Raw genomic sequence first — 26,039 nt, forward strand, 5'->3', positions numbered from 1 at the left:
CTGTCAACGGGGGTGGGGGGGGGGGTTTGGGGGGGGGGCTTGGGGGACCTCTGTGTCGCCTGTCAGCTCAACTTACATGATGCCGTTTAGACAATATAATAATAAAGGGAGGTGCCGGCTGTCAGTGAACCGATCCGGCTTTTCTGCGCGACTATCACTCAAATGCGGGACATAGTCTCAATGTGTGGGACGCGGGACAAATAATACAAATGCTGTATGTGCAGTCCCGCACAGTGCGGGACACCTAGTCACCCTACACACACAGTTCTGCCCCTCACATACACACGCTTCAAATCAAGTTGCATAAATGCTTGAGCTACGTTTTTATTATAATTACTGTGAAATCTGCCTATTATGTTTTCGTCATTAATACAACAAACACACACTTGCAACTGATAACACTGGCAATGATTTTAGATGTATTAGACTGTTAAAAAAAGAAATCATGCTTCAAATAATTGGGGGTACGGCGTACCCCCGCGTCCAACGCCCACTACACCAGTGTGTTGCTAATGTCACATGTTTTGGCCACTAGGGGGCAGCAGAAACAATTGGAAAACACAACACTGACATATTAGAATCTAATTATCTCCTTACCTCATTTGGAAAAGAGCCAGAACAAAGTACTGAAAACATCAATCTGCTGCAGCTAGACATGATGTCGACAAAAGTGGAATTTGCATTAAAAAGAACAAATTAAAATGAATTAGCAAGTAGCTCAATGCTATACTGGTTTGATGCTACTATTGCCACACTTCCAATTACACTTAGTTATTTGATCCGTCTTTGATCCAAACAATAATAAGATAAAAAGGGAAATGATTGAACCTAAAGCAGATTCATGGCTTTTTTTTCTCCTTTCAGAGAGTATATAGATCCTGCATCTCTATGGAAAGAAACATGGATAGGGGGCAACACAAACATATTTAGTGCAGTATTACAAAGTTAAAATGACACAAATCGTAAAAAAGATTGGACTTTTCCACCAAACAATGAGGTGAAAGGGGGCTCCACATGCTTAACATTGAACAATTGATGTCCTCTCGTCTCTGCTACATGTAAACAGCCTGCACTTATCAAAGTTTCACAGGTGTTTGGTCACCTGACTGTTGGATTTACAGTAGCTTGCTAGCTACTTTAACTGACAGAAGTGTTCATCGCAAATCAATCCTGAGAAGAGTGTATAGAAGCCACAAATCAATCATTCAAATGTCCATCATGTTTGGCCATTCAAATGTTTGGCAATTTGGTGATTTTTAACAGAAAACAAACCTTTAAGTTTAAACCCATCAGCTGTAGTTGAGGTTCAGAGAGTTTGAAGATTGGACTTGATCTTATTTTCTGTATCATAAAGTTATCGTCTTCTGTATCGTGTTAGATCTTAAAATATACTCCATTAGAGATGAAAACCACTTTTTGGAATGCTCCCTGTGTCTTATTATCTCCAAATATTCACATCTTTGACTTTTCTACCCTGCACCTCCCATATGGCGTGAATGCTCTCTGGCTGTGGGAGTGGGCTGTAGGGTGGTGAGGGGAGCAGAGGGGTCTCTCAGTGCCATTACGTCCAAACCCCGGTCTCCCCTCTGCATCCTCTCAGCCATTCCCAGGCCAATCTGCAAGTCATTACCGATGCTCCATTAGACAGTGCCTCTGCACCGAGCACACTCAAATTGAGATTACTCTGCAGAGTGCAAGGCTGCTGCTGCTGCTGCTGCTGCTGCTGCTGCTGCTGCTGCTGCTGCTGCTGCTGCTGCTGCTGCTGCTGCTGCTGCGCTTTTTACTTTGGATATGAATTCCTGATTAAATACAATGCAGCTCCCACGGATTTATCATTGCAGATGCAAACATTTGCTATCCTAATGGGGAAATGACAGTTTGCCTAATGGTGCTTAAAGTCGAATTCAACCCAATTTACAAATTCTAGTTTGGTATTTGTACGTCCTTTATGATTGTTTACCGCATCTCCAGATGAATACCAAAAACACATTAGTGGATATAACTTGTTGAGTGGTAATTAAATTATATTTTCAAAGCCCTTTTTGAACCACTTACGGGGTAAAATGTAATCAAGTCACCGCCTCCTTTTAGTCTTAAATAGGCTCTGTTTTGTGCATGTTAATTGTCTACAAATGTAACATCCCAAAGTTCCCTCCAGGGGGAGTTTCTTTCCCGCACACTCCCCCCAGCGGACCAATCAGAGCAGAATGGGCTCTGGTTTCAGACAGAGGGTGAAAAGAGGTGCTGCAGCACAGGCAGTATGAGAAAAATAAAGAGCTTTTTGAACATTAAAGCAAGGAGACATGTCACAGTAGAGACACTAATACACATTAGCATAATAGCTCCCCTTCAAAAAAACATTATTCTACTATGACTCAAGTATCTTGCAACAATGGATACAAAGTCAATTGTTCTAATTATATATTATTTATCAATAATAAAGGTGTAAAATCAATAGGGAGAGAGTTCCATAGTATAGTCGAAAGCTAAATGTCCTTTTCTGATTTACTTTGGGATGACAAAACGCTTGGAGGACTCAGTTATTTTCCTTCAATTAACATGGTGCAAAGCTTCTGTTCTTGCCAAATTTGTATTGATTGAGGGGCATCAAGAAAGCGCTGAATGGAAGCGCTGACCCCTCACTCATCCCCCCCTCTAATCCCTCAGACTGTAGCTGTTTAACAACACTGCACAGTAGACTTAACACCGCCCCGTGTTGCACAGAGACGCTGCCTCAGGCTCTCATCTTTTTGTACACGAACAAAGAATTAGAATATACTTTAGTGAATTAATTTAGGCAAAACTGCCTCATTAATACTGGGAAGGGTTTGATTCCAAAATGGCTTGTACTCGTTTTGACAAGTAATGCCACGTTCAATATTCAGTTGCTCACAAAGAAGATGAGTTGATCCTCAGGAGTGTTGATCATGTGTAAGTGGAGGCTTTAGGAAGCTTGATTCTTCCAACATGAGAACAAAGGTGCTCTAATTCATTTAGAAACTTGTAGTTTGATGTTCTTGGAAAGAAACATATTCAGAGGCTATTATGTGCATAAGTTGTTCTGTAATGCCATGCTACACATTCAATAACTTATCAGTACAAATAAATAGCCTTTTTTAATGTACAATATTGTAGAACGTGAGATTCAAAGTCATTTGATATCATATATAAAGTCTAGTAACATCATACTCATAATCTTTACAGTGTAATCATAAAGAAAGTCTAATGGCTATAGAACAATTATGAAATGATCATAACACAGAATCCATGTCGAAATACACACAGCTCATATCCACAGACAATGCCTTGAAGCAGGCTGTACCCCTGTTAGTTTGTGATGTCACAATGATGCTTATAGTGGTAACAGTGCTGTTACAGCAATGCTTTCTTAAAGAAACGGGCGCAAAAAAAAACGTGTTTCAGACCCAGGGGTTAATAAGGATATATATTCAGCCACAGTGCATATGAAAGTATTTTGATGTAAATAAACATTAATAAACCTAAAAAGCAGAATGATATGCCCCTTTGATGTATTTTACAGTGAATATGACTGGTTTGAATGTGGATGTTACTCTTATAGAGCAGCATATACATTATAATAAATAGTCTTTTTAAAGGTACCTGATTTGTAAGCAGTTTTATTACATGGCTTAGTTGAATACTCAATTCAGATTGGTCAATTCAGAACACGTGACACGTTGTTAATCCAGAACAGACAGACCGCTGTCAAGGACCTATTGACCGTTGTTAAGGAAGCTCACATCTGCACAAAAAAGTTTGGTCCATTTAACTGTATACAATTTGGCTGAAAAGCAAACTGCATGCAAGACGTGTCGGGCTCCTGATCTGCCTGTCGGGTGTTCGCCTGGCTGCACATTATCCCTTAGCTATGTAAAGGCTTTAAAATAATCAAAAAGCTCAATTCATGGAGAAAGGCACACAGTCTGTATTCACTGTGCCTTCCCACGGCCCTTTGCACTTCCTTAAGATTGTAATGTCACTACTTCATATATACAATAAGATTGTGCTGTTGTATGTAAGTATGTCAAACTGGTTTATAGGAACCAAGAAGAAGATGCATAATCCGCCCCTTTCTCTGTACTTTACCAGAGTAAGATCTGTATGTATTGCAGCTGGCTACAGCAGCAGATCCATCACATTACCTCCACTCAGATCTGCATCCCACTGAGAACATCTGCTCTCTTTTCTAGTCACGTCTCAATATCTTTATTCATATTTTTCTCATCTGCAGGAGTGCCCTCAGATCCTGCCCTCTACTCAGATCTATATCCCTGCTGGAGTCATGCGGCCCATCACCCTGCTGGCCCAGAACCTTCCTCAGCCTCAGTCCGGACAGAGGAACTACGAGTGCATCTTCCACATCCAGGGCAGCACGCACAGCGTCCCCGCGCTCCGGTTCAACAGCAGCAGCATCCAGTGTCAGAAGACCACGGTAAGCCTCAAAGAAAACAACTCCACACTCCCTCAAATCCCCTGCAGTGTCTGTTGACTTGATAAATGTGGATTTATGTTGGCCAAGGAGCCTGCTATTGACTGATTACCATCTCGGCCAATCCTAAGCAAATGTCCCACTGCTTTATCCAACCCCAGCTGTGTAATCTGGATCCATTCAGGACTGCATACTGGTTTCACCATTTGTAGACTTCACAGACTGTTCGTGGCTGTGTGAGAGCAGCAGTAATAGACTTGAAGCCGAGGCGTAGGGCCACAGGGACTGAGTGTCGCAAAGCCACTCTCTCTTCATTCCCACCCTTCAATCCTGCGTCTCAGCCCTCAGTCAAACTGTCACCGCTAATGGGGAGCGACCATTTCAGCAATGTTAATTTCCTCAGCCCCAATCAGGGCACGAAGCAGAGGGGAGGCATTTTAACGACACCAATTATGAGTTACTTAACGAGACATATGATTAACATGCACACCGCAGCTCTCGGCGATAGGTCCAATAGCGTTTTCCTCGCCGTTAAAAGCCATCAGGAGCCAGTGTGTGGCTCCGGCAGCCTTTTCTTCAGCCTGTCAAACACTTGTCAGGGCCCCGGGTCATTTATCCGGCTGCCGCCTTACCGCTGGGCTCTGGAACACATCACTGATTTTTGTGGCTGCTCGCTGTTTTTGATCTCAGTCAAAGGGAAACAATGAGCCTCGGCGTTGTGATCCTGGAAGTCGCTCTGTCTCTGATGTTGGATGGTGACACAAAAAGTAGCTCTGGGGCACATTATTGAAGTTAAGTTCCAGATCGTGATGATGGCTCCTATGGTTCTTTTGTGTTTTGGAAAGGTAAATTGTGCAAATCATTCGCTTGTGTCTCTGTAATTGCTTCATGCAAGTGAGTGTTCTTTTAGATTTTTACTTTATGGGTTGTTATTAGCCGTCTTTGTCAGATTTGTCCTCAGTGACCTGACTACTTGAAAGCCTGTTGAATAGAGGGAAAGCTGCAAAGAACGTAATTGCTGAACATCAAGATGAATATGTGAATAATTTGGTCAAAGTTAGACTGTCAATTCTTTTAAAGGAACTGTGGCTTTTAATTTCATTCTCTCCCCCACACTCGCCCCTGCCTGAAATGCTTCCATTGGATGCATGTGTTTACTTCTGTAACATAGTGACATCTCTATGTAACACTCGCGCTTCTATTGGCTAGCCCTCCAACACATTGTTAGTTATAGGCTAAGGAGCGGAACATCTCTTAGCACTTGACCAATCACAACAGAGCCGGGTATTAGAAAAATAAATACCTTTTTGATCATTAGAGCATATAAACATGTCACAGTATACACACAAAATATGAACCTGGAAATTAGCATAATAAGGACCAGTGTTTCCCCTACCATTGTCTTGGAGGGGCGCTGCGCCCGCCAACGGAGCCCCGCGCCCCCCCTGAAATTCAAGGTGTTTAATATATACGTATACACTGAACAAAAATATAAATGCAAAACTTTTGTTTTTGCTCCCATTTTTCATGAGATGAACTCAAAGATCTAAAACATTTTCTATATACACAAAATAACCATTTCTCTCAAATATTGTTCACAAATCTGAAAAAATCTGTGATAGTGAGCACTTCTCCTTTGCCGAGATAATCCATCCCACCTCACAGGTGTGGCATATCAAGATGCTGATTAGACAGCATGATTATTGCACAGGTGTGCCTTAGGCTGGCCACAATAACAGGCCAGGGTTAGGGTAAGGGTTAGGGCAGGGGTCTGCAACCTTTTTGACCAAAAGAGCCATTTTGCTCCTTTTTCCAAAACATTTTTTTGTCTGGAGCCGCAAAACATATTTCATAGCTTGATAGCTAATAAAGTTGTATTTATTGTTATATCAGACAAAAACTACAGTTTTTTTGCATTTATTAGGCTATTTATTACATTATATAAAACTGTTAACCTCTAATAAGAAACAAAGAACTCCTATAAGGAGAATTACAAATAATACACAGGCCTACTTTAAAATAAATTAAACACAGCACTTGGGGAGTTCTCTGCACATTTGAAGGAAAAAAAATATTATTAAAATGGGCCCACTTTGAAATAAATAAAACATATAGCTGCATCCTAAAAAGAGTTAAAGGTAGGGTAGGTAAGAATGGAGAAACCAGCTCGAGTGCGCTAGAATTTGAAAATACACAACCGGAAAAAATCTGCCTCTTCCTTCAGACTTTCTTACAGAGTCCCTCCTCCAACACACACGAACACGCACATGACCAATGAGGGCACGAGATAAGTTTGTGCACAGATGGAAGGCTGACAGGCAGATAGGCCATCCAGTTACTTTAGTCGGGCCGGCTCAGATGATTGGTCGTGCTTTTTACAGCGCTACGGCTTCCAGAGATGAATTTTTGTATGTATTTATTGTCAAAGCATTTAATATATTCATTGCTATCGGGACGTTAAGAGCATTCCATGGAATATAACAAAAAGTGTTTTCTGAAATAAATTACATACCCCATTTGAATTATGACTGAAGATTGTCAGCTGTCTTCCTCTCCGTGTTGTTCCCGTTGTTCCTCGATACATAAAGGCTGCAGCACCGTTGACAACTTCTCTCCACATATCAAACATACCGGTAAACCAGCATCGTTTGCGGTGAAAGCATATAACTCTGTCCACACAGAATTAAATCCTGTGTTCCTCCGGTACTTTCTTTAATTTATCCATAGTTCGCTCATCGAGCCGGGGGTCAGGTTATTCGGCTCCAAGAAAAGGCGCTAGCGCTGGACCATAGCAGGATGTGACACATATTTTAGTTGATCTAATTAAAACCGTTTTGTTTTTTATTTATGCGTCACAGTATCACCTCAAAATACAAGATATGAAACATTTTCAACCATGCAACAAAATATAAATAGTCCTACAAATACTTTTATTTTCTTCTTATTTTTGTCTAAGCTCAAGGGAGCCAGAGCAGAGGGCTTAAAGGGCCGCATGCGGCCCATGGGCCGCGGGTTGCCGACCCCTGGGTTAGGGTAATGTTGTGAATCGAATGGCCTGTGTTCGTCGTCCATAACATACGCATGCCCATACCATAACCCCACCACCACCATGGGCCACTCGATTCACAACATTACCCTAACCCTAACCCTAATCCTAACCCTGACACCAGATACTGACTGGTTTTCGGACCCCCCCAGACCCCCCAAATAAAGCAAAACTGCACGTTTCAAAGTGGCCTTTTATTGTGGCCAGCCTAAGGCACACCTGTGCAATAATCATGATGTCTAATCAGCATCTTGATATGCCACACCTGTGAGGTGGGATGGATTATCTCGGCAAAGGAGAAATGCTCACTATCACAGATTTTTTCAGATTTGTGAACAATATTTGAGAGAAATGGTTATTTTGTGTTTATAGAAAATATTTTAGATCTTTGAGTTCATCTCATGAAAAATGGGAGCAAAAACAAAAGTGTTGCATTTATATTTTTGTTCAGTATATATATAGCACCAAATTGCAAATAATCTATATCTACTGTCAATTTTCACATTGAACATGTGCTCTTTTATTAACTAACTGTTCTTCTACGCACAAAATTTTTATTATTGTTCCGCCGGGTTATTTTGGCCCTCTCCATCCGCATTGAACATCGCAGAAACTCCGTTCAAACATCAAAACGTTCAGCTCGGTCGGGAATCGATTGCTATTACTTTTCTCATTTATAACTTTCACAATTCCAGAGTTACATCCCATAATACATCACATTTTTAACATTGAAGTCAATGGAGGAAATCTTCAGATTTCAACAAATCTTCATGCGACTTCAACTGCTAACTGTTCATTCATACTTTCGCTCAGAAACCTCATTCAGACTTTAAAATGCTACACATCTCTCTGACATTATTCGTGTAAAACAACTTTTATATCTGATTCTTACTTTTAGAGATATTAAACATTGTTTAGACCTTGTTTTAGAGGTTTTCTTCACATTTTAACATTAACGAGAGTGCGTGATGTCACAGCTAGAGGGTAAGAAATCTTGAAATGTGCCTTGATATTTTTTTTAAAAAACTGCCATAATTCCCAAACCCTACATTCTTGAGACATACTTTTTCATGATAAATGTAGGAAAAAATCTCGTAGCTTGAAAAATGACAAATAATTATGCAAAAAATAATTAAACAAAGTGCCTCTTGAGGGCATGAAGTGACAAAAACGTTCAACATGTCTCCATTAAAGCCCATTGTAATTTCAGGCAGATATTTCCTCACAGCAGCAGCCGCACACCTTTAGTTAAACTGCCAAAAGGGCCACATTATTAACCCTAAAGTACACAAAAGTACCCTTCAGATACTCAACTTCCTTGACATGCTTCACGTTTTGAAATTTCACAGATATCTTTTATCGTTCTTCCACAAAACGTTCACATGCAAGAGGTTCATCTCTCATTCAGAACAATGAAGCCTTTGAAGTCTAGGCACCTCGTTAGCTCAACTATAAACACTTGTGCAATGGAACACGATGATGGCATCACTCCAACTGACATGCTCAGAGCAGCAGATAGCAGTGTGCTAACAGTCCAGCCGTGAAGACATCTACGGGACAGTTTTAAGATTTCTTCAAATGCCGTTGCCATGGCAACACATTGCTCGCCTTGAAACACGGTTTTCTCATAATTTCAGTGAATATACCCCAAACACCCCAGAACTTCACAGGTTTGGTAACGATGCAGCCATCAACGCATCTAAGCGTAGTATGGGGTGTCATCAAGTGCCGTTGCCATGGCGACAGACCACTCGCCATGAAACACGATGTGGCTGTAAGTCCAATCAACACGGTCCAATCGTCCCCCAATCTTCACTTGTATATTACCGGTCCAGGCCTCAACAGCTCTACGCCAAATCTGAGATCTCACCATATGCCGTTTCCATGGAAACGCATCCCTCGCCATAAAACAGGATGTCCCTTTAACTCCTATGAAAATTGTCAAAAAGTGCTAAAACTTCACATGTGTGCTAACAGTCCAGCCGTGAAGCCATCTACGGGACCGTTTTGAGATTTCTTCAAATGCCGTTGCCATGGCGACAGACCACTAGCCATGAAACACGATGTCGCTCTAAGTCAAATCGACACGGTCCAATCGTCCCCCAATCTTCACTTGTATGTCACCGGTCCATGCCTCAACAGCTCTACGCCAAATCTGAGATTTTACCATATGCCGTTTCCATGGTAACGCATCCCTCGCCATAAAACATGTTGTCGCTATAACTCCTATGAAAATGTTCAAAAAGTGCTCAAACTTCACATGTGTGCTAACAATCCAGCCGTGTAGACATCTACGGGACAGTTTTGAGATTTCTTCAAATGCCGTTGCCATGGCAACACAATGCTCACCATGAAACACGGTTTTCTCACAACTTCAGTTCAAATGCTGCAAACGGCCCAAAACTTCACAGGTTTGGTAACGATGCAGCCATCAACGCATCTAAGCATATTATGGGATGTCATCAAATGCCGTTGGCATGGCGAGATCATTCACCATCAAGTTAGTTCAAAAGTTTGCAATTCAAATATTCTGCTGCTTTTCCAAGCCTTTTCACTTTCTTTTCTTCTCTCATCACACAGTCAAGCCCCCAGTGTTCATGTATCATTTCAATCTAAATTCTTCACTTTCTTCTTACACATTACATTTCAGCATAGCAGTTTAGCGTCAGATTTTCAGCATAAATCATTCCCACTAGCATTTTCTTCAGGAATTGCATTCTCTAGTTAAATAAACACTTTCATTGGAAGTTGTGAGTTTTGTGTTTTTGACCCTAAGAAACACTGATGCATTAATCAATTACCCCCCGGTAAGCAGTAAACCTAGGGAAACACTGGACCCTGTTAATATTTAGTAAAATATCGCTCTGCAAGAAGTGGGGGAAATATTCAAATATGGGCCTCTTCACGACTTTGCAGCTATTTCATGAAGTGCCTTCTGTGTGAGTGTGTGAGCAAGCCTCCTCCCCCCACCCCCCGCCTCTCCCCCGTCAGGTGGGACTGTCATAGGATCCAATTAAGGGAGCCGTAGATACAATGATGATGAATTGCAGTGGTGTGGTAGACTGCTGGACACACACATGCAAACACACACACAGGCCTGGCAAACCACTGAAGACGGGGGAAGCTAAAAGACAAAGAACAAGAGAGCCAAAGAGGTGGTGAGGGAAATAGGAATAGATAATGGCGATGCAACAAAAAGAGTGTGTTGGAGGGAAGAGAGAATGGGACGAATAAAGACAGACAGAGGGGAGGAAGAGAGACTATGCTCGCAAACAAACAGACTTGGGGACACAAACAAATGAGAGGGAAACAGATGGAGGGAGAGTGCTTGTGGAATATAAAAGATGTGCATGTTTGGGAAAGTGATGCTGAAAGAAAAGAAAAACCATGATCTGTGCAAACGTGAAACTGCTGAGATGAACTGGAACTGCAGAGGGGGGAGAGAGGACTCCAGATGTACCCACTGTGTTATACAGAACAGAGGTCAGAGACCCTAACCCTTAGTAACCGTACCATAAATTACATCATCAATCTATCATTTGAGGCTACACTACATTTGTGTGCTTTCTAACCTCATCACATTTTAAAAGTACACTTTTTTTACACGTGTAGTTTTTGGCAATAAAAGTCCCAAAAAAATGTCATACTATAACTAATATCACATGAAAGAAATACACCAAATGTCCCTTATATGGCACAATATTACAAAACACATTAGTCTCAGGGTGCTGAAAACATATATTATAAAGTTATAAGAATGTCATGTTATCACAAGAATATAATAAAATTCCAACAATTTGATACAATTATAACACAATAAAAACATCACAAGATAGAATGTTAAATAGAAATAAAATATTTCTCAAATTACCTACCCCAGCTTTAACACTGAACCATTAAATAAATACCATTTTACTTGTTGTAATTTTGTTGACGTGAATAAGAAGTGTGTAGTGAGCTTTTTGCTGAAAACAGCTGACTTAATCTGAATAAAACACTAATGAGAAAATAAGGGATTTACCAAAAGAGGAAAGTCACAGGCCTACAAACAAAACAGGCTGAAACTGAGAGATCACATCTCATTTAAACATGATATCAACCATTTGAATTTTAAAAAGGCATTTGATAAATTGGAAATTAATATATATGAATATTGATTATTGCATCTTTAAGAAACTAAATTTGTAATGCTATGCCAAGATGTCAATGATAACCTCCCCTTTTCCCTATAAACACATTCATGATAAGATCCATCTATGATTGAGAGCCTGCATACTCACTACCATTGTTCTGAGTATCCTCGGTGGGGAAGTGTGTGTATGTATCACAGCTGGCTGAGACTGGGACACCACAGTGTAATAAATCACAGAGAAAATTAGCCAGCAGTACATGTACACTCATCCATTCAATCTTACTGTCTCTTTGTGCATTATTTAGCCCCTCGCCCAACACAACTGCATACTGAAATACACCAGGGACCCGCACAATGCATGGATGCTCCCTGAGATGTTCACAGGGAAACACACGCTGGCACGCGCACACACGGACATGATGCATGCAAGCTGTGTTGATACCTACTGTGATCTTTCTTGGACAACACACGCGTACACACACATCGTCCCCAGGGGTTTGGAGGCTCAACGTGAAGGATACATATGGAGATTCTCCACATGATCTTCTTCCTAATCATGTGGAGCAGACGGAGACTGTAGCATCAGCAACAACCAGCAACCTGCTTTACATGAGTTATTACACTGACACACATCGTATAGCTACGTGTGTGTGTGTGTGTGTGTGTGTGTGTGTGTGTGTGTGTGTGTGTGTGTGTGTGTGTGTGTGTGTGTGTGTGTGTGTGTGTGTGTGTGTGTGTGTGTGTGTGTGTGTGTGTGTGTGTGTGTGTGTGTGTGTGTGTGTGTGTGTGTGTGTGTGTGTGTGTGTGTGTGTGTGTGTGTGTGTGTGTGTGTGTGTGTGTGTGTGTGTGTGTGTGTGTGTATAAACTTCCCTCTGTAAGTCCATGCTGTTGGTTCTGTTGTGAGCAGCATAGCACATTTCAGAAAAGATGACGGACTGTGTGTTTGTGCACTGTCCACAAATTGTTCTAGACTTTTCCTAACTTTCAAAAACAAAATGCAAAGCACATGCACAGTATAGCACATGCACAGTACACACACATACAGTGTGTTCTTCTGCAACACTGCCTCATACTAAATAAGGTAAGATGTATATTCTTAAGATAATAATAATAACTAGAGAATGCAATTCCTGAAGAAATTGCTAGTGGGAATGCTTTATGCTGAAAAGCTGACGCTGAACTGCTATGCTGAAATGTAATGTGTAAGAAGAAAGTGAAGAATTTAGATTGAAATGATACATGAACACAGGGGGCTTGAATGTGTGATGAGAGAAGAAAATAAAGTAAAAAGGCTTGGAAAAGCAGCAGAATATTTGAACTGCAAACTTATGAACTAACTTGATGGCGAATGATCTGTGGCCATGGCAACGGCATTTGACGACACCCCATAATACGCTTAGATGCGGTGACGGCTGTTTCGTTACCAAATCTGTGAAGTTTTGGGCTGTTTGGAGTATTTTCACTGAAGTTTTTGAAAACCGTGTTTCAAGGCGAGCATTGTGTTGCCATGGCAATGGCATTTGAAGAAATCTCAAAACTGTCCCGTAGATGTCTTCACGGCTGGACTGTTAGCACACATGTGAAGTTTGAGCACTTTTTGAACATTTTCATAGGAGTTATAGCGACATCATGTTTTATGGCGAGGGATGCGTTTCCATGGAAACAGCTTATGGTGAGATCTCAGATTTGGCGTAGAGCTGTTGAGGCATGGACCGGTGATATACAAGTGAAGATTGGGGGACGATTGGACCGTGTCGATTGGACTTACAGCGACATCGTGTTTCATGGCGAGTGGTCTGTCGCCATGGCAACGGCATTTGATGACACCCCATAATACGCTTAGATGCGTTGATGGCTGCATCGTTACCAAACCTGTGAAGTTTTGGGCTGTTTGAAGAATTTTCAATGAAGTTATGAGAAAACCTTGTTTTATTAAATTACTCTCTCTTCTCTTGATCGCCCTCTCTCTCTTCTCTCTCTCTTCTCTTGACCTTCGTCATATGATGATGACACCCCATAATTGTCATAGAGCTGTTGAGGGCAGGACCTTTAACCTTTATCTGAAGTCTGCTGCTCTGAGCATGTCAGTTGGAGTGATGACATCATCGTGTTCGATTGCACAGGTGTTTATACTTGAGCTAACGAGGTGCCTAGACTTCAAAGGTTTCATTGTTCTGAATGAGAGATGAACCTCTTGCATGTGAACGTTTTGTTGAAGAACAATAACAGATATCTGTGAAACTTCAAAACGTGAAGAATGTCAAGGAAGTTGAGTATCTGAAGTGTAATTTTTGTGTACTTTCGGGTTAATAATGTGGCCTTTTTGGAAGTTTAACTAAAGGTGTGCGGCTGCTGCTGTGAGGAAATATCTGCCTGAAATTACAATGGGCTTTAATGGAGACATGTTGAACGTTTTTGTCACTTCATGCCCTCAAGAGGCACTTTTCAATTATTTTTGCTTAATTATTTGTCATTTTTCAAGCTACGATATGTGTTCCTACGTTTATCATGACAAATTATGTCTGAAGAATGTAGGGTTTGGGAATTATGGCAGTTTAAAAAAAATATATCAAGGCACATTTCAAGATTTCTTACCCTCTAGCTGTGACATCACGCACTCTAGTTAATGTTAAAATGTGAAGAAAACCTCTAAAACAAGGTCTGAACAATGTTTAATATCTCTAAAAGTAAGAAACAGATTTAAGAGTTGTTTTACACGAATAATTTCAGAAAGATTTGTAACATTTTAAACTTGGAATGAGGTTTCTGAGCGAAAGTATGAATGAACAGTTGGCAGTTGAAGTCGCATGAAGATTTGTTGAAGTCTGAAGATTTCCTCCATTGACTTCAATGTTAAAAATGTGATGTATTATGGGATGTATCTCTGGAATTATGAAAGTTATGAATGAGAAAAGTAATAGCAATCGATTCCCAACCGAGTTGAACGTTTTGATGTTTGAACGGAGTTTCTGCGATGTTCAATGCGGGAGGAGAAGAGGGCCAAAATAACCCGGCGGAATAATAATAAAAATGTTGTGCATAGAAGAACAGTTAGTTGGAATGCTGTTAACAGCATTCCCACTAAATAATTGAAAAATGTATAATTATGTATTTATTAACATAGAAATGCTTATCTCATTAAAATATGTATAGAATTAACCCTTAGATGCCCTGAGAGTGACTGGACACTATATTCTTCCATAAATGGGTCAAAAAGGACCTGTATTAGAATAATGTGTTTTTATGCCATTTTTGTCATTCTGGTTAAGAAAAATCAGTTGTATAATATTTTTTATAAAACGGACAAGTCAAATCAAGCAATCTGATTGGTTCTTAGCCGTGATATACTGAGCGTATACCACGGGTAGAATTGTAAGTTACTTTTCACAACAAGTCAGTATCCCTCCGCGTCTGAGAAAAACAGTATACCTTTGGGCTGAAAAAGTTTGCTTTTCATACTGGAACAAGAAAGCAGCGGAGAAGCAACGGGGCAGAAGCCCTCCTTTTTGACGCAGCGGTCCAGACATAGACATCAAACGCCAAAACATATTCAGTGTGCAGTTCCTTTAGCATTAGGGCAGGGATATCTAGATACTTTTGAAGGTTTAACATAATGAATTGTGCTACTTTTAAAGCAAGCAACGATGTTTTCAAATCTGTAATCAAAGAGGTCCGCAAAAACGCTATCGACCAATCAGATTGCTTAATTTGACTTGTCAGTTTTATAAATATATTAAAATTTCTTCCGTTACGAAACAAATTTACAAAGCATAAAATGGAAATATTTGAGATTAACTTCGACCTCCGGGGGGTCTTACTATAGTATTGAGGAGTGGATTGAGCAGTGCCGATCTCCAGAAAAAAAGCACCTAAACTACGACATGCAGAGCTACGTGAAGAGCAGGTAGACCAACTGGAAAAGTACCACCATTCAAAAGCTTTCTGATGCGGGTCTTGAAACAAAGCAGAGAAATTATGACCGTCAGTGGCCACAGGTGCGAAAGCTCTCTCCAGAGCTACTGCAAGCCCAATCTCGGGGACCGGAGAAAGTGGAGCAATATTCTCGCCACGCCAAGCAACAGCCTCGAACAACCTCAACCTATACAAGTGACCACGTAAGCCATGCTACTGATGCTGGACAGTTTTTCAGTGGATGCACAATAAACAGCAACATACACATTAATGTAAATAAACAGCCAAATAATGGATCAACGCTCTCTGTCTAATATGTTCGCTTGCTGTTAGTGTTGTTGCATAGCAACCACCTTGCACTATGTTTTGTGCAGAAGGCAACGGAGGGACTATTTGATTTTGAACATCATTATTTACTAATAAAAACTATTTAAATTAGAGTGTGTATTTTTCTTTCATATTGCCACACTTGGTAACCGTTTTATAAAAGCAATAGCTCACTTCAGGCCGTGATATATGCTCATTATATCACACGCCCCTTAGCTGTGATATAATGAGCATATACCACGGCCTGTCGTGAGCTATTGCTTAAGTATTATATTTTGGTTTTCACTAGACATATTTTATATTTAATTTTTCACTATTTATAATTATAGAAAAAAATGTTTTACATTTTGAAACATTCCATAGAAAAGGCATTTTTGACCCACTTATCAAAGCTTGGGGTAGTAATACAAAAACTACAATTTCTTAAAAAGTATAAAATGTAAATTTAAAGTTTGAATGGCATGATATCCAAAACATGTTTTTTGAGGAATAGCTGGAATATGAAATGATAAAAAAATGTAATTACAAAGAAAACCACCTCACCGGGTCAAAAAAGACCCACTTGTGCACCTAAGGGTTAAAACCATTTATATCAAGCAGCACAGAGCCCAAACTCAAACAGATAAGGGATATAAGTGCAAATTCAATCAATTAGTTAGAATACAATAAGTCAAAGGGGCCCTATTATGCTTGTATTGGGTTTCCCTTTCTTCTAGTGTGTTCTATAGGTTTGTGTGCATGCAAGTGGTCTGCAAAGGCTCACATCCAAAGGTTCTCTCCCATCCCTTGCTTGAATGGCCTCCGTTGGACTCCAACAGAAACATTTGCATAATATGCAAGTGCACACAAAAATGCTTAATCAAATATAAAGATGTGAGTGGCCACAATCAGCAGAAATAACCATTAGGGATCCACCCTGTGTTAAAGAGTTACTGTGTTCTTGAACCGTTATAAGCTCAGTGAGTTACCACACCAATGCACACACAGACACACTCACAAGTACAACTGTCTGTTTGACAAATGACTAAAGGTGAAAATGCACTTTGTTCAAACACACTTTCACTGGTTGAGTGGTTGGCATACAAATTCCTCGACACATGAGCCTGGGGCTTGTTGTCTGTTATTGCTATAGGCTACTACACAACACTTATTTAAGGTAAGGGAAAGAAATAGTTGTTGTCCAACCTTCTAAACAGCAATACATTCTGGATGCTCGCAGTCAGGGTAGACTTTCTTCTACTTTTCACTGAAAATAAGTGGTTTATTTAACCTTTATCATGCATTTTTCATTGCCTGAACAAAACAAAATAAAACAATGAATCCGACTGCGGTTGCCATATTGCAGGAAAACAAATGGAATCTTTTGGCAGTGAGCACTTTACTCAATATGAAGGTCTCCTGCTGATGGTGGTAAAAATGCAAGCATTACAGTTCTCTCAAAACACATTTGCTAATGCTAATTAAATGCACATGCACACAGTGTTTACTTGCATGCCTGCACATTTTCTATTAAGACATTATTAAAGGAAATCACAGAGAACAAACAACGCAGACTGGTTACAGATCCAGCTGAGAAACAGAGAGAAAGGGAGCTGGCATATAATGAAAACAACATGTTAAAGAGCATCTTGCAGGTTGTTTTTTTTTCTACATTTTTGCTTAAACTTGCTTGAAAATTACAATTAAAAAGTGAATTTAGGATTTGATATGTTTTACGAGCCATAAGGGCAGGAATTCAGTGGAAAAGGAGCAATTTTGAGCTCTGCTCTTAAAAACGGCCTTTTTTAAGGTCATACTTCAAACGCGTCATATTACATCACAAAGGGTAAACATCTCCGCTCTCTGACCGCTGGTATAGTTAGTAGTTGAGTTGAGTTGAGCGGTTGTGTTTTATTGAGCTGGTATTTTTCGGTAGTTTTACATTGTTTATTTTTATTTATTTATTTAACCTTTATTTAACCAGGATAGGTCTCATTGAGATTAAAAATCTCTTTTTCAAGAGAGTCCTGGCCCAAGAATGGTAACAGCACAGTTTCAGACAGTTTTACAGTTACAAACAATTAAAAAAAAACACACAATCACAACACAGTCATACACCAAGTTTAGCCAAAGCATTTACAGACACAGCGGCCTGCTTCGAGGTCAGTTAAAGTTGCTTTGAGTGTTTCTAATGAGACCAGCTCTCTGAGTTTCAGCTCAGTTTGAAGCAGGTTCCAAGCTTGAGGGGCAGTGTAACTGAACGCCCTTTTCCCAAGTTCAGTACGGACCTTTGGTACAGTTAAAAGGAAAAAGTTCTCTGAGCGAAGTCGATAGGATCCAGTGCATTTTTTATTTATGTACATACTTAGATAAGGGGGAAGAGCACCAAGAATAGCCTTATATATAAGGATGTGCCAATGTTTCAGTCTACGCGTGGTCAGGGAAGACCATCCAACACGAGTGTATAGATTGCAGTGGTGCGTCAAGGATCTGAGGTTTGTGATGAATCTCAGTGCACCGTGGTAGACGGTGTCCAGCGAGTGAAGGCACTGAGAAGATGCATTCATATAAACCACATCTCCATAATCCAGCACAGACAGAAAGGTTGCAGACACTAGTCTCTTTTTGGCCTCATAGGAAAAACAAGACTTGTTTCTAAAGAAAAAACCTAATTTTATTCTTAATTTTTTCAAGAGTTCCACAATGTGTGGTTTAAAAGAGAGCGAATTGTCAATTATAATTCCAAGATACTTATACTGCAACACAGATTCAACCTCCGTCCCCTGCAAGGTGGTGATAGGAGGAAGGTTCAAGACCTTGGCTTTTGCTTTCGAGAACATCATTAGGTTTGTCTTGGCAGCATTTAAAACAAGTTTCAAATCACACATGTTGGATTGTACAATGTTAAAAGCATTCTGGAGCTGACAAAGAGCCTGCTTCGGGGTGGACGCAGAACAATAAATAACTGTATCATCAGCATAAAAATGCAAATTTGCATTCAAAAACATTGTTATTAAGACTGTTAATGTAAATAATAAATAACAATGGTCCTAAAACAGATCCCTGTGGCACACCCTTGGATACCGGAAGAGATGTTGAAGTTAAGCCTTCTGCCCGCACACACTGTGATCTGCATGAAAGATAATTCTTGAACCAACAGACAGCCTTACCTGAAAGACCGATACTAACAAGTCTTTGTAACAGTAAGGCATGATCCACTGTGTCAAAAGCCTTTGACAAGTCAATAAAAAGTGCTGCGCAATGCTCTCTATTGTCTAAGAAGTAAATAAGATCATTTACTACTTTTAAGGCAGCTGTTGTAGTGCTGTGATTTTTCCTAAAACCAGATTGAAACTCAGATAAAATATTATTTATTGATAAAAACTCTTTCAGTTGGAAATTGACCAGTGATTCCAGTACTTTATTTAAAACACATAATTTGGAGATGGGTCTGTAGTTGTTTAGGTGAGTGGGGTCACCCCCTTTTAACAGTGGGAGAACAAAAGCAGATTTCCAAATAAGGGGAATTTCGTTTGTCTCCAAGGACAGATTAAAAAGATAAGCCAAGGGCAAAGCTATAAAATCAGCTGCTAACTTTAAAAAGTACGGCTCCAGGTTGTCAGGACCTGCTGATTTTCTTGGTTCCAAACTTTTCAGGGCTTTATGCACCTCTGAAACTGTTACTGGAATAAAATTAAACGGTTCACCCTCCCAGATACCACCGTCAGAGTGATCAGTGGCTCCTTGAGCTATGTTCTGCGAGGTAAACAGAGAACCAGAAGCAATAAAATGCTCATTAAAACAACCAAGCATTTCTGCCTTATCAGAGATTTGAACAGAGTCCCCCTTCACAATGCAATCAGGAAGCTCTATAACATTTTTGTTTCCAGTTAATGATTTAATAGTTTTCCAGAATTTAAGGGGATTATTTAGGTTATCTGAAGTTTCAGTTAGGAGATGATCCGCTTTGGCATTTCTGATTTTAACGGTAAATGCATTTCGCAGCTGCCTGAAGAGCAGCCAATGTGACTCAAGACCTGTACTCCTGGCTTTTGACCATGCCACATTGCGCTCGTGTAGTAAATCAGAAAGATCTGATGTGAACCATGCATTGTCTCTGCCTTTTACTCTGTATTCTCTTAAGGGGGCATGCCTATCAACTATTTTAATAAAACCATCATAAAATAATGTCCAGGCAGTTTCAACATCTGCAATGAGATTGATTTTGTCCCAATCAAATAGAAACAGGTCGTGGAAAAAACCCTGCTCTACAAAATGTTTCATATCACGCTTTATGATGATACGGGGTTTTGTCTTAGGGACTTTTGTATTCCGTACCGTGGCAATGACACAGTGGTCACTGATGTCATTTGCAAATACAGAAGCAGGGGTGTATTCATGAGAAGCATTTGTAAGGATTAGATCAATTAAGGAGGATTTTTCAGGAGATTTCAGATTGGGTCTAGTGGGACTGCCAACAATCTGAAAGAGATTTAAGGAATTGCAGTATGTTTTAACATCATCAGATGCTGGTAGCAGCCAGTTCCAGTTAAGGTCACCCACAATGACAATTTCAGTATAGTTAAGACTGGACAAAAGCTGCATTAAAGATGGTAAAGCTTCGCTGACAGCTGAAGGTGGTCTGTAGCAACCAACAACAGTAATATGGAGCGCTTTTGATACTTCCAAGTCAAGAGCCAAAAGTTCAAATTGTTTTGTCAGTGATTTAGAGAGAATAATTGTTACATGAAACTTAGATTTAACATAGACTGCAACACCTCCACCCTTTTTAGGTCGATCAGTCCTATACACATCATAGCCATCAATGCAAATATCCTTGCTTGAAATTGATTTGGTCAGCCAAGTTTCAGATATCACTATTATATCAGCATCGGTTGAATGTGCCCAAATACGAATCATATCCATTTTAGCAATCAAACTGCGCACATTCAAATGGATGAGACCAAGACCAGACCTTGATTTAAAATCTGCAGGGGTGTTAAAATTAACACAATATTCTGGTCCAGGGTTAGGTTGCACATTTCCTGAAATCAGCAATAAGAGTACAATTAGACACCTATAGACAGGCCTAGGTGGACTTTTTGACGGCTCTCTCTTAGTGTTTAAACACACAAACACAAAATCATGAACATAGCTTGAAGAAATAATAAAGTTGTCTTGTAGAGCCATAAGGCTAATCAGACAGGCCAAGTCCACAGATCCGCACTTGACAGATGCGGGAGAGAGGGAGAGGGGGCTCAACATCTTACCCAGCGGACTGCAAGAAGAGCACGTTCCCCGGCCTGGTAAAACCGGGGTTGGGAGAAATGGACGGGATATTCCGGTCCCGAGGGGACTTACCCCAGTTCTGCTCCAAATTAAAAGGGATAGGACAGCCAAAAGCAGTGACATAATTAAAATCCCGCGAAACGTGGAGAACCCGCCCAAAACAGCAGACTCTTGAGCTCCACGCCACAGGACAAGTTAGTACAGAACAAAATCAGGCTCAATCCCATATAAATCCGTTCCGGGATCTTTCAACCACCCGATCAGCTGGGGACGATGCGTGTCGTGACTTCACATGTAAATAGGAAGCCCGACCCGATGCATCGCTGGTTTAAAAGTTAAAAAACTGGATGTGTAGAGATCGTAACACAGTCAGATACAGATCAGTGCCCAGTTAAAAAAGCCAGGAACTTCCCTTTAGGATGAGAAAAAGAATTGGACCCATCAATACACATTGTATTTCATCATTTGTAATCATGGTGCAGTATTGTGTTTGTGCAGGTTGCACAAATACCAGCCTGTCAGGACATCGAGTCCACAGTTTCCCTCAAAAACGACGCCAGATGTCACTGTAATGTATATTTCTGTATATTTTTTTGAAAATCTAGTGTATTCATCATTTTCCTACACATTTATTCACAGGTGTCTTTAACCTGGAAGTTGCTCTTTAAGTGTCGTGTAAGGTGTGAATAGTCGTGTGAAGCAAAAATCAAACACATTTCCTGGATAACATTTTTCATTTTTTATTAAAGAAATTGAAATTCTCTGAGATTGAAATGGTACATTTACAAAATGTATTAATTTACAAGAGAAATAACAGAATGTTCTGCTCTTCTCTGAGATGACAAAGTCGTACATTTGCAAGAAAGTCAATTTATGAGGAACATTTTTTCAATTGAAATAATTTGTTATTGAATATGACTTTTTTGTTTGTTTTACCTACCATGGCCCTCATTTGCTGTCTAATAATCAGTTTTAACACAAATACATGAATACAGAAGTAAACATACTCCAAAAATGGGAAAAGAGGAGCTTGTGTGCTATCAGTGTATGTGAACACACACTCCTGAAGGTATCCTTCAACATGACTAATTACATGAGGGTGACCTGCACACATGCACACACCTCTCGCTTTTTTTACCTCCTCTCTCCCTCACCAGCCAGCTGCCCTTTTTTGTTAACGTAGGCAGTTTTCAGTCACACACACACACACACACACACACACACACACACACACACACACACACACACACACACACACACACACACACACACACACACACACACACACACACACACACACACACACACACACACACACACACACACACACACACACGCAAGAGCCATATCTATTCATGCAATCCGCGGGGACATGCAATCCATGGAGACGATTCATGTAGTGAGAGAATAAACGAGTGCAGGAGCAGATAACAAATGAACCCGAGCCAGGCCGCTGTGTCGCTGTAATGAGGCCAGGGGCGGCTTTGTGCTCACCTTGTACTTTTTACACCTCCTCCCCTCCCTCCCTTACTTGTTTTACTCCTCGTGTTACCCCTCCTCCCTCTCTCCCTTGTCCCCTCTCGTCGCCCCTCCTCTGTGCTGTACCTCTCCTCTCCCTTATCTCCTCCTTGTTTAAACTCTCCTCTTGTACGTCCCATTTGCTCTTCTTTCTATCTCCCCTTCTTTTCCCTCACTCTTTACCAGAAACTCCTCTTATCCTTTCTCACATGTTTCTAATGTGCTATACTCCTTTCCTAAGCCCACTCCTCTTATCTGCTCTGTCCTCCACTTACTTCCACCTCACTAACGTATCCTGTTCTTTTTTCTCCTATACCCTTCCCTCCATCTGACTTCCTGTTCTCCTCGCCTCCTCCCTGGGGGACCTACACTATGAGTTGGCCCAGGTAGATTAATTACATGCAGTGACATGGAGGAGCTATAGCCAGAGGCTTCAGTAATGAGTCTGATTACTCATCTCCAGCAGCTCCGGGGGCCCCCGGGGAGGGAAGTCAGGACGACGAGCCAGCAGAGAGGCCGCTCACAGGGGGGGGGACTTTTACACACAGGGTTCCACCAATGTACAGTGTCAAAAAGTAGCGGGGCCACTTTAAATCAAAGCTAGTACTGTTCATAGATTGGTACATGAACGAGTCCTGAAACTTGGAGATGAGTTAGCCTTTCACCACTTCCCTCGTCTGTAAGTCAATGTTTTTTTAGAACGTGATTTTGGTTAATTGCCTCAAATTATGTCTGTGTTGACACGAGCCTCAGTGATATTCACATTTAGTTATAAGACATAAAATATGTCAGTGTATACCCCACCTTTGAATGTCCGAAACGTCTATCATTAGCGGTTGCTAACAATTGACTACATGAGACTACTAAATGTCATCCTGACAAACATTAGCCACCTTTGGCTTATCAGTTGTGATTTGCAGCCGTGTGACTATGATGTAGTTGTTTTTTAGCTAAAGGTTAGCTTTTTGATTCTGCTGATTGCATTTGTGCTTCAATGTGGAGATTATCGCACTGAACACAATGTGTAAATATCATAAATGTGTGTTGCCCAAAGAATCTTATTTTCTAAAATATTCCATCCCCCAATGTAAAAAATGTATTGTGTCTTTTGTCGTAGAGCCCTTGTGATGCTAACTAATAGGGCTGTGCATCTTCACTGGTCTCACGATTCGATTACGATTATCCTTTCTTCGGTTCGATATCCCGAAGCATCACGATTCATACCAATGCGTTGCATCCTCAATTTTCTAAATTACTGCACATGCTTCTTTTTCATCAATGAATTATTTATTATTGAGAAAGTGCTTCAGAAATCAATAACACAAATGTCTTGATATTAATTTATAAACCAAAATGAATCAATTGTATAGCTCTAGCATCCCTATACAGTATATATGTGTGAAATTGTTCCATCCTCAAAAACTAAAAACGAATGCTTCTGCAGTCTAGCTGCAGCTTTTAGCAGCGGTCTTCTGTTAAAAAAAGGACACTGAATATCCACTGAAGCTGCTCCGTGTTTGGTGATGCTGTGCCGCTGTCACGTCTGTTCCCTGATCTCTGCGTCACCGACCGATTTGATATTAAAGTGACAGAAAAAAAAACGTTATTGTAAAGCCGCGGCCGTAAAATCAGGAAGCAACGTTACTACGCTATAATCGATTATGTTCTGTCACTGCATCGATGCAGAATCGTCCACGTCCGCATGGCGATGCATCGTAGAAACGATTCATTTCAACACCCCTACTAACTAATCGGATTCGCCTACAAAAATACGTCATCACTGCACCACTCTATAACATGCCAAAAGTCAATAGCTGTCCAATAAAGAAAAGCAAGCAGAAAACATTTAAACTAGAAGTTGGATATCTTTGATGACAAAGCAATACCTGATCACATTGTGTTCATAGCTGTGATCAATTAAACTGATCGCCAGCGGGAAAAAAATGATATTATATAATCACCAGAAGACCAGAGGAATGCCTAGTATGGAAGAAATTCTTCCCAGGAGCCCAAGAGGTTACCCAGTGTGGGATGGCTGAGAGACACAAAACATCATTAAATGCAGGAATTGTGGGAAAATATGAACGTGGCTAATAAATCACACTGAAAATAGACTGCAATGGTTTCTCATTAAGACAAGAGTGTTTTTTAAGAAAGTGTATTTAAGGTAATGTTTACAGTTGATTTAGCTCATGAGTCAAAGCTACAATAAGGTGAAACTGGAGAATGGATTTCTGGATTTTCTTTTTTCTCAGATATTTGACATCATATTAGGAAATTCATGGTCTTTAATAGCAGGTATATTACAACCTATTGGGGGCAACATTCCTGCCTTTAATATCGGCTGCCACCCTAACTTCTAGATCTCATTAGAGAAGAATTTCTGAATTGACAGGTCAGAGTGGAGTAATATGTGGTGAGTGAAAAGACCAGTGTGATACATTAATAACGTGTCAGCTTAGAGGTGCTCAGCTGAATGCTCCCCGGATGTGGCTTAAGTATTTTAGATGAGCTTCTGCCATGCAAGCGGAATGATCGTTTTAACCCTAACCCTTTTTTTCACAAATCTAAACCAATTTGATTGATGAATGCATTAAAATACCTACATTTTCAAACTATCCACTAGGTTAGTGTGTCCCTTTGCTTTTGTTAATGACCAAATACTTTAATCTACTCTCATTCCCTTTAGTCTCACTTGTACATAATGTATTCTGCCTATTAGCAAGTGTTAACATTCTAACACGCACAACTGATCAGTGTCAGTGTTCCCTCCCTCTGTGACAGAACACAGTCAACGTGAGGTAGACATGATCATTGTTAGCATGTTAGCATTGCTCTAGACTCCTTCTGCTGTGTCTAAGGCCCATTCCCAAACCGCCCCCTACACCCTACACCCTAACCCTACACCCTACCCCTCCGTTTGCGCGTTCACGCGGAGGGTCCGCCATATTGAGGGCTGTTCCAAAGCAACGAGTGTGGAGCGGTGTGGTGAGGGAGTGGGCTATCAAGCCCTCAAACAGCGAGTCTGCAGCGGTGCTGACTTGAGACCGGTCTCTCCCTGACCGGAGTCCCGCTGTGTGTGTCCGTCAGGAAACAAGCTGTTTACAAGTAGTTCCAGCAAACATCCACTGATAAACTACGATGTTAACAACCTCATGATAACCTCATATGTTTTTAACTTAGGATCATACCTGTGTTTAGTCTAGAAAAAGGTAAATGTGTGCATTTTATTATAAAGTTGTGTATATTTACAGACTGTTGCAAAAACTAAGAAGCTTATAAACATCAGGTTTAAAAACTAAAAGAGCTTTGAAAATCAATGAAAGATGTTTGGAGTTTTATTTGAGTTATTCATTTAAACTTTTTCTCTAAGAGATGCTGATTTG

At 40.5% G+C, this 26,039-nt stretch overlaps 1 protein-coding gene across 1 annotated transcript in view; it reads left to right on the forward strand.

The window, feature by feature from the left end:
* Positions 1-26,039, forward strand: part of LOC307034774 (plexin-A1-like) — a gene marked incomplete at its 3' end in the record, with an annotated part of 288,778 nt that overhangs the window by 196,525 nt on the left and 66,214 nt on the right. The window contains exon 11 of the mRNA XM_079673657.1: positions 4,253-4,453. Within this exon, the coding sequence (XP_079529783.1) occupies positions 4,253-4,453 (201 nt within the window). The remainder of the gene's footprint in view (positions 1-4,252; positions 4,454-26,039) is intronic.

Source organism: Notothenia rossii (assembly GCF_949606895.1).
Source record: "Notothenia rossii genome assembly, chromosome: 4".
NCBI lineage: Eukaryota > Metazoa > Chordata > Actinopteri > Perciformes > Nototheniidae > Notothenia > Notothenia rossii.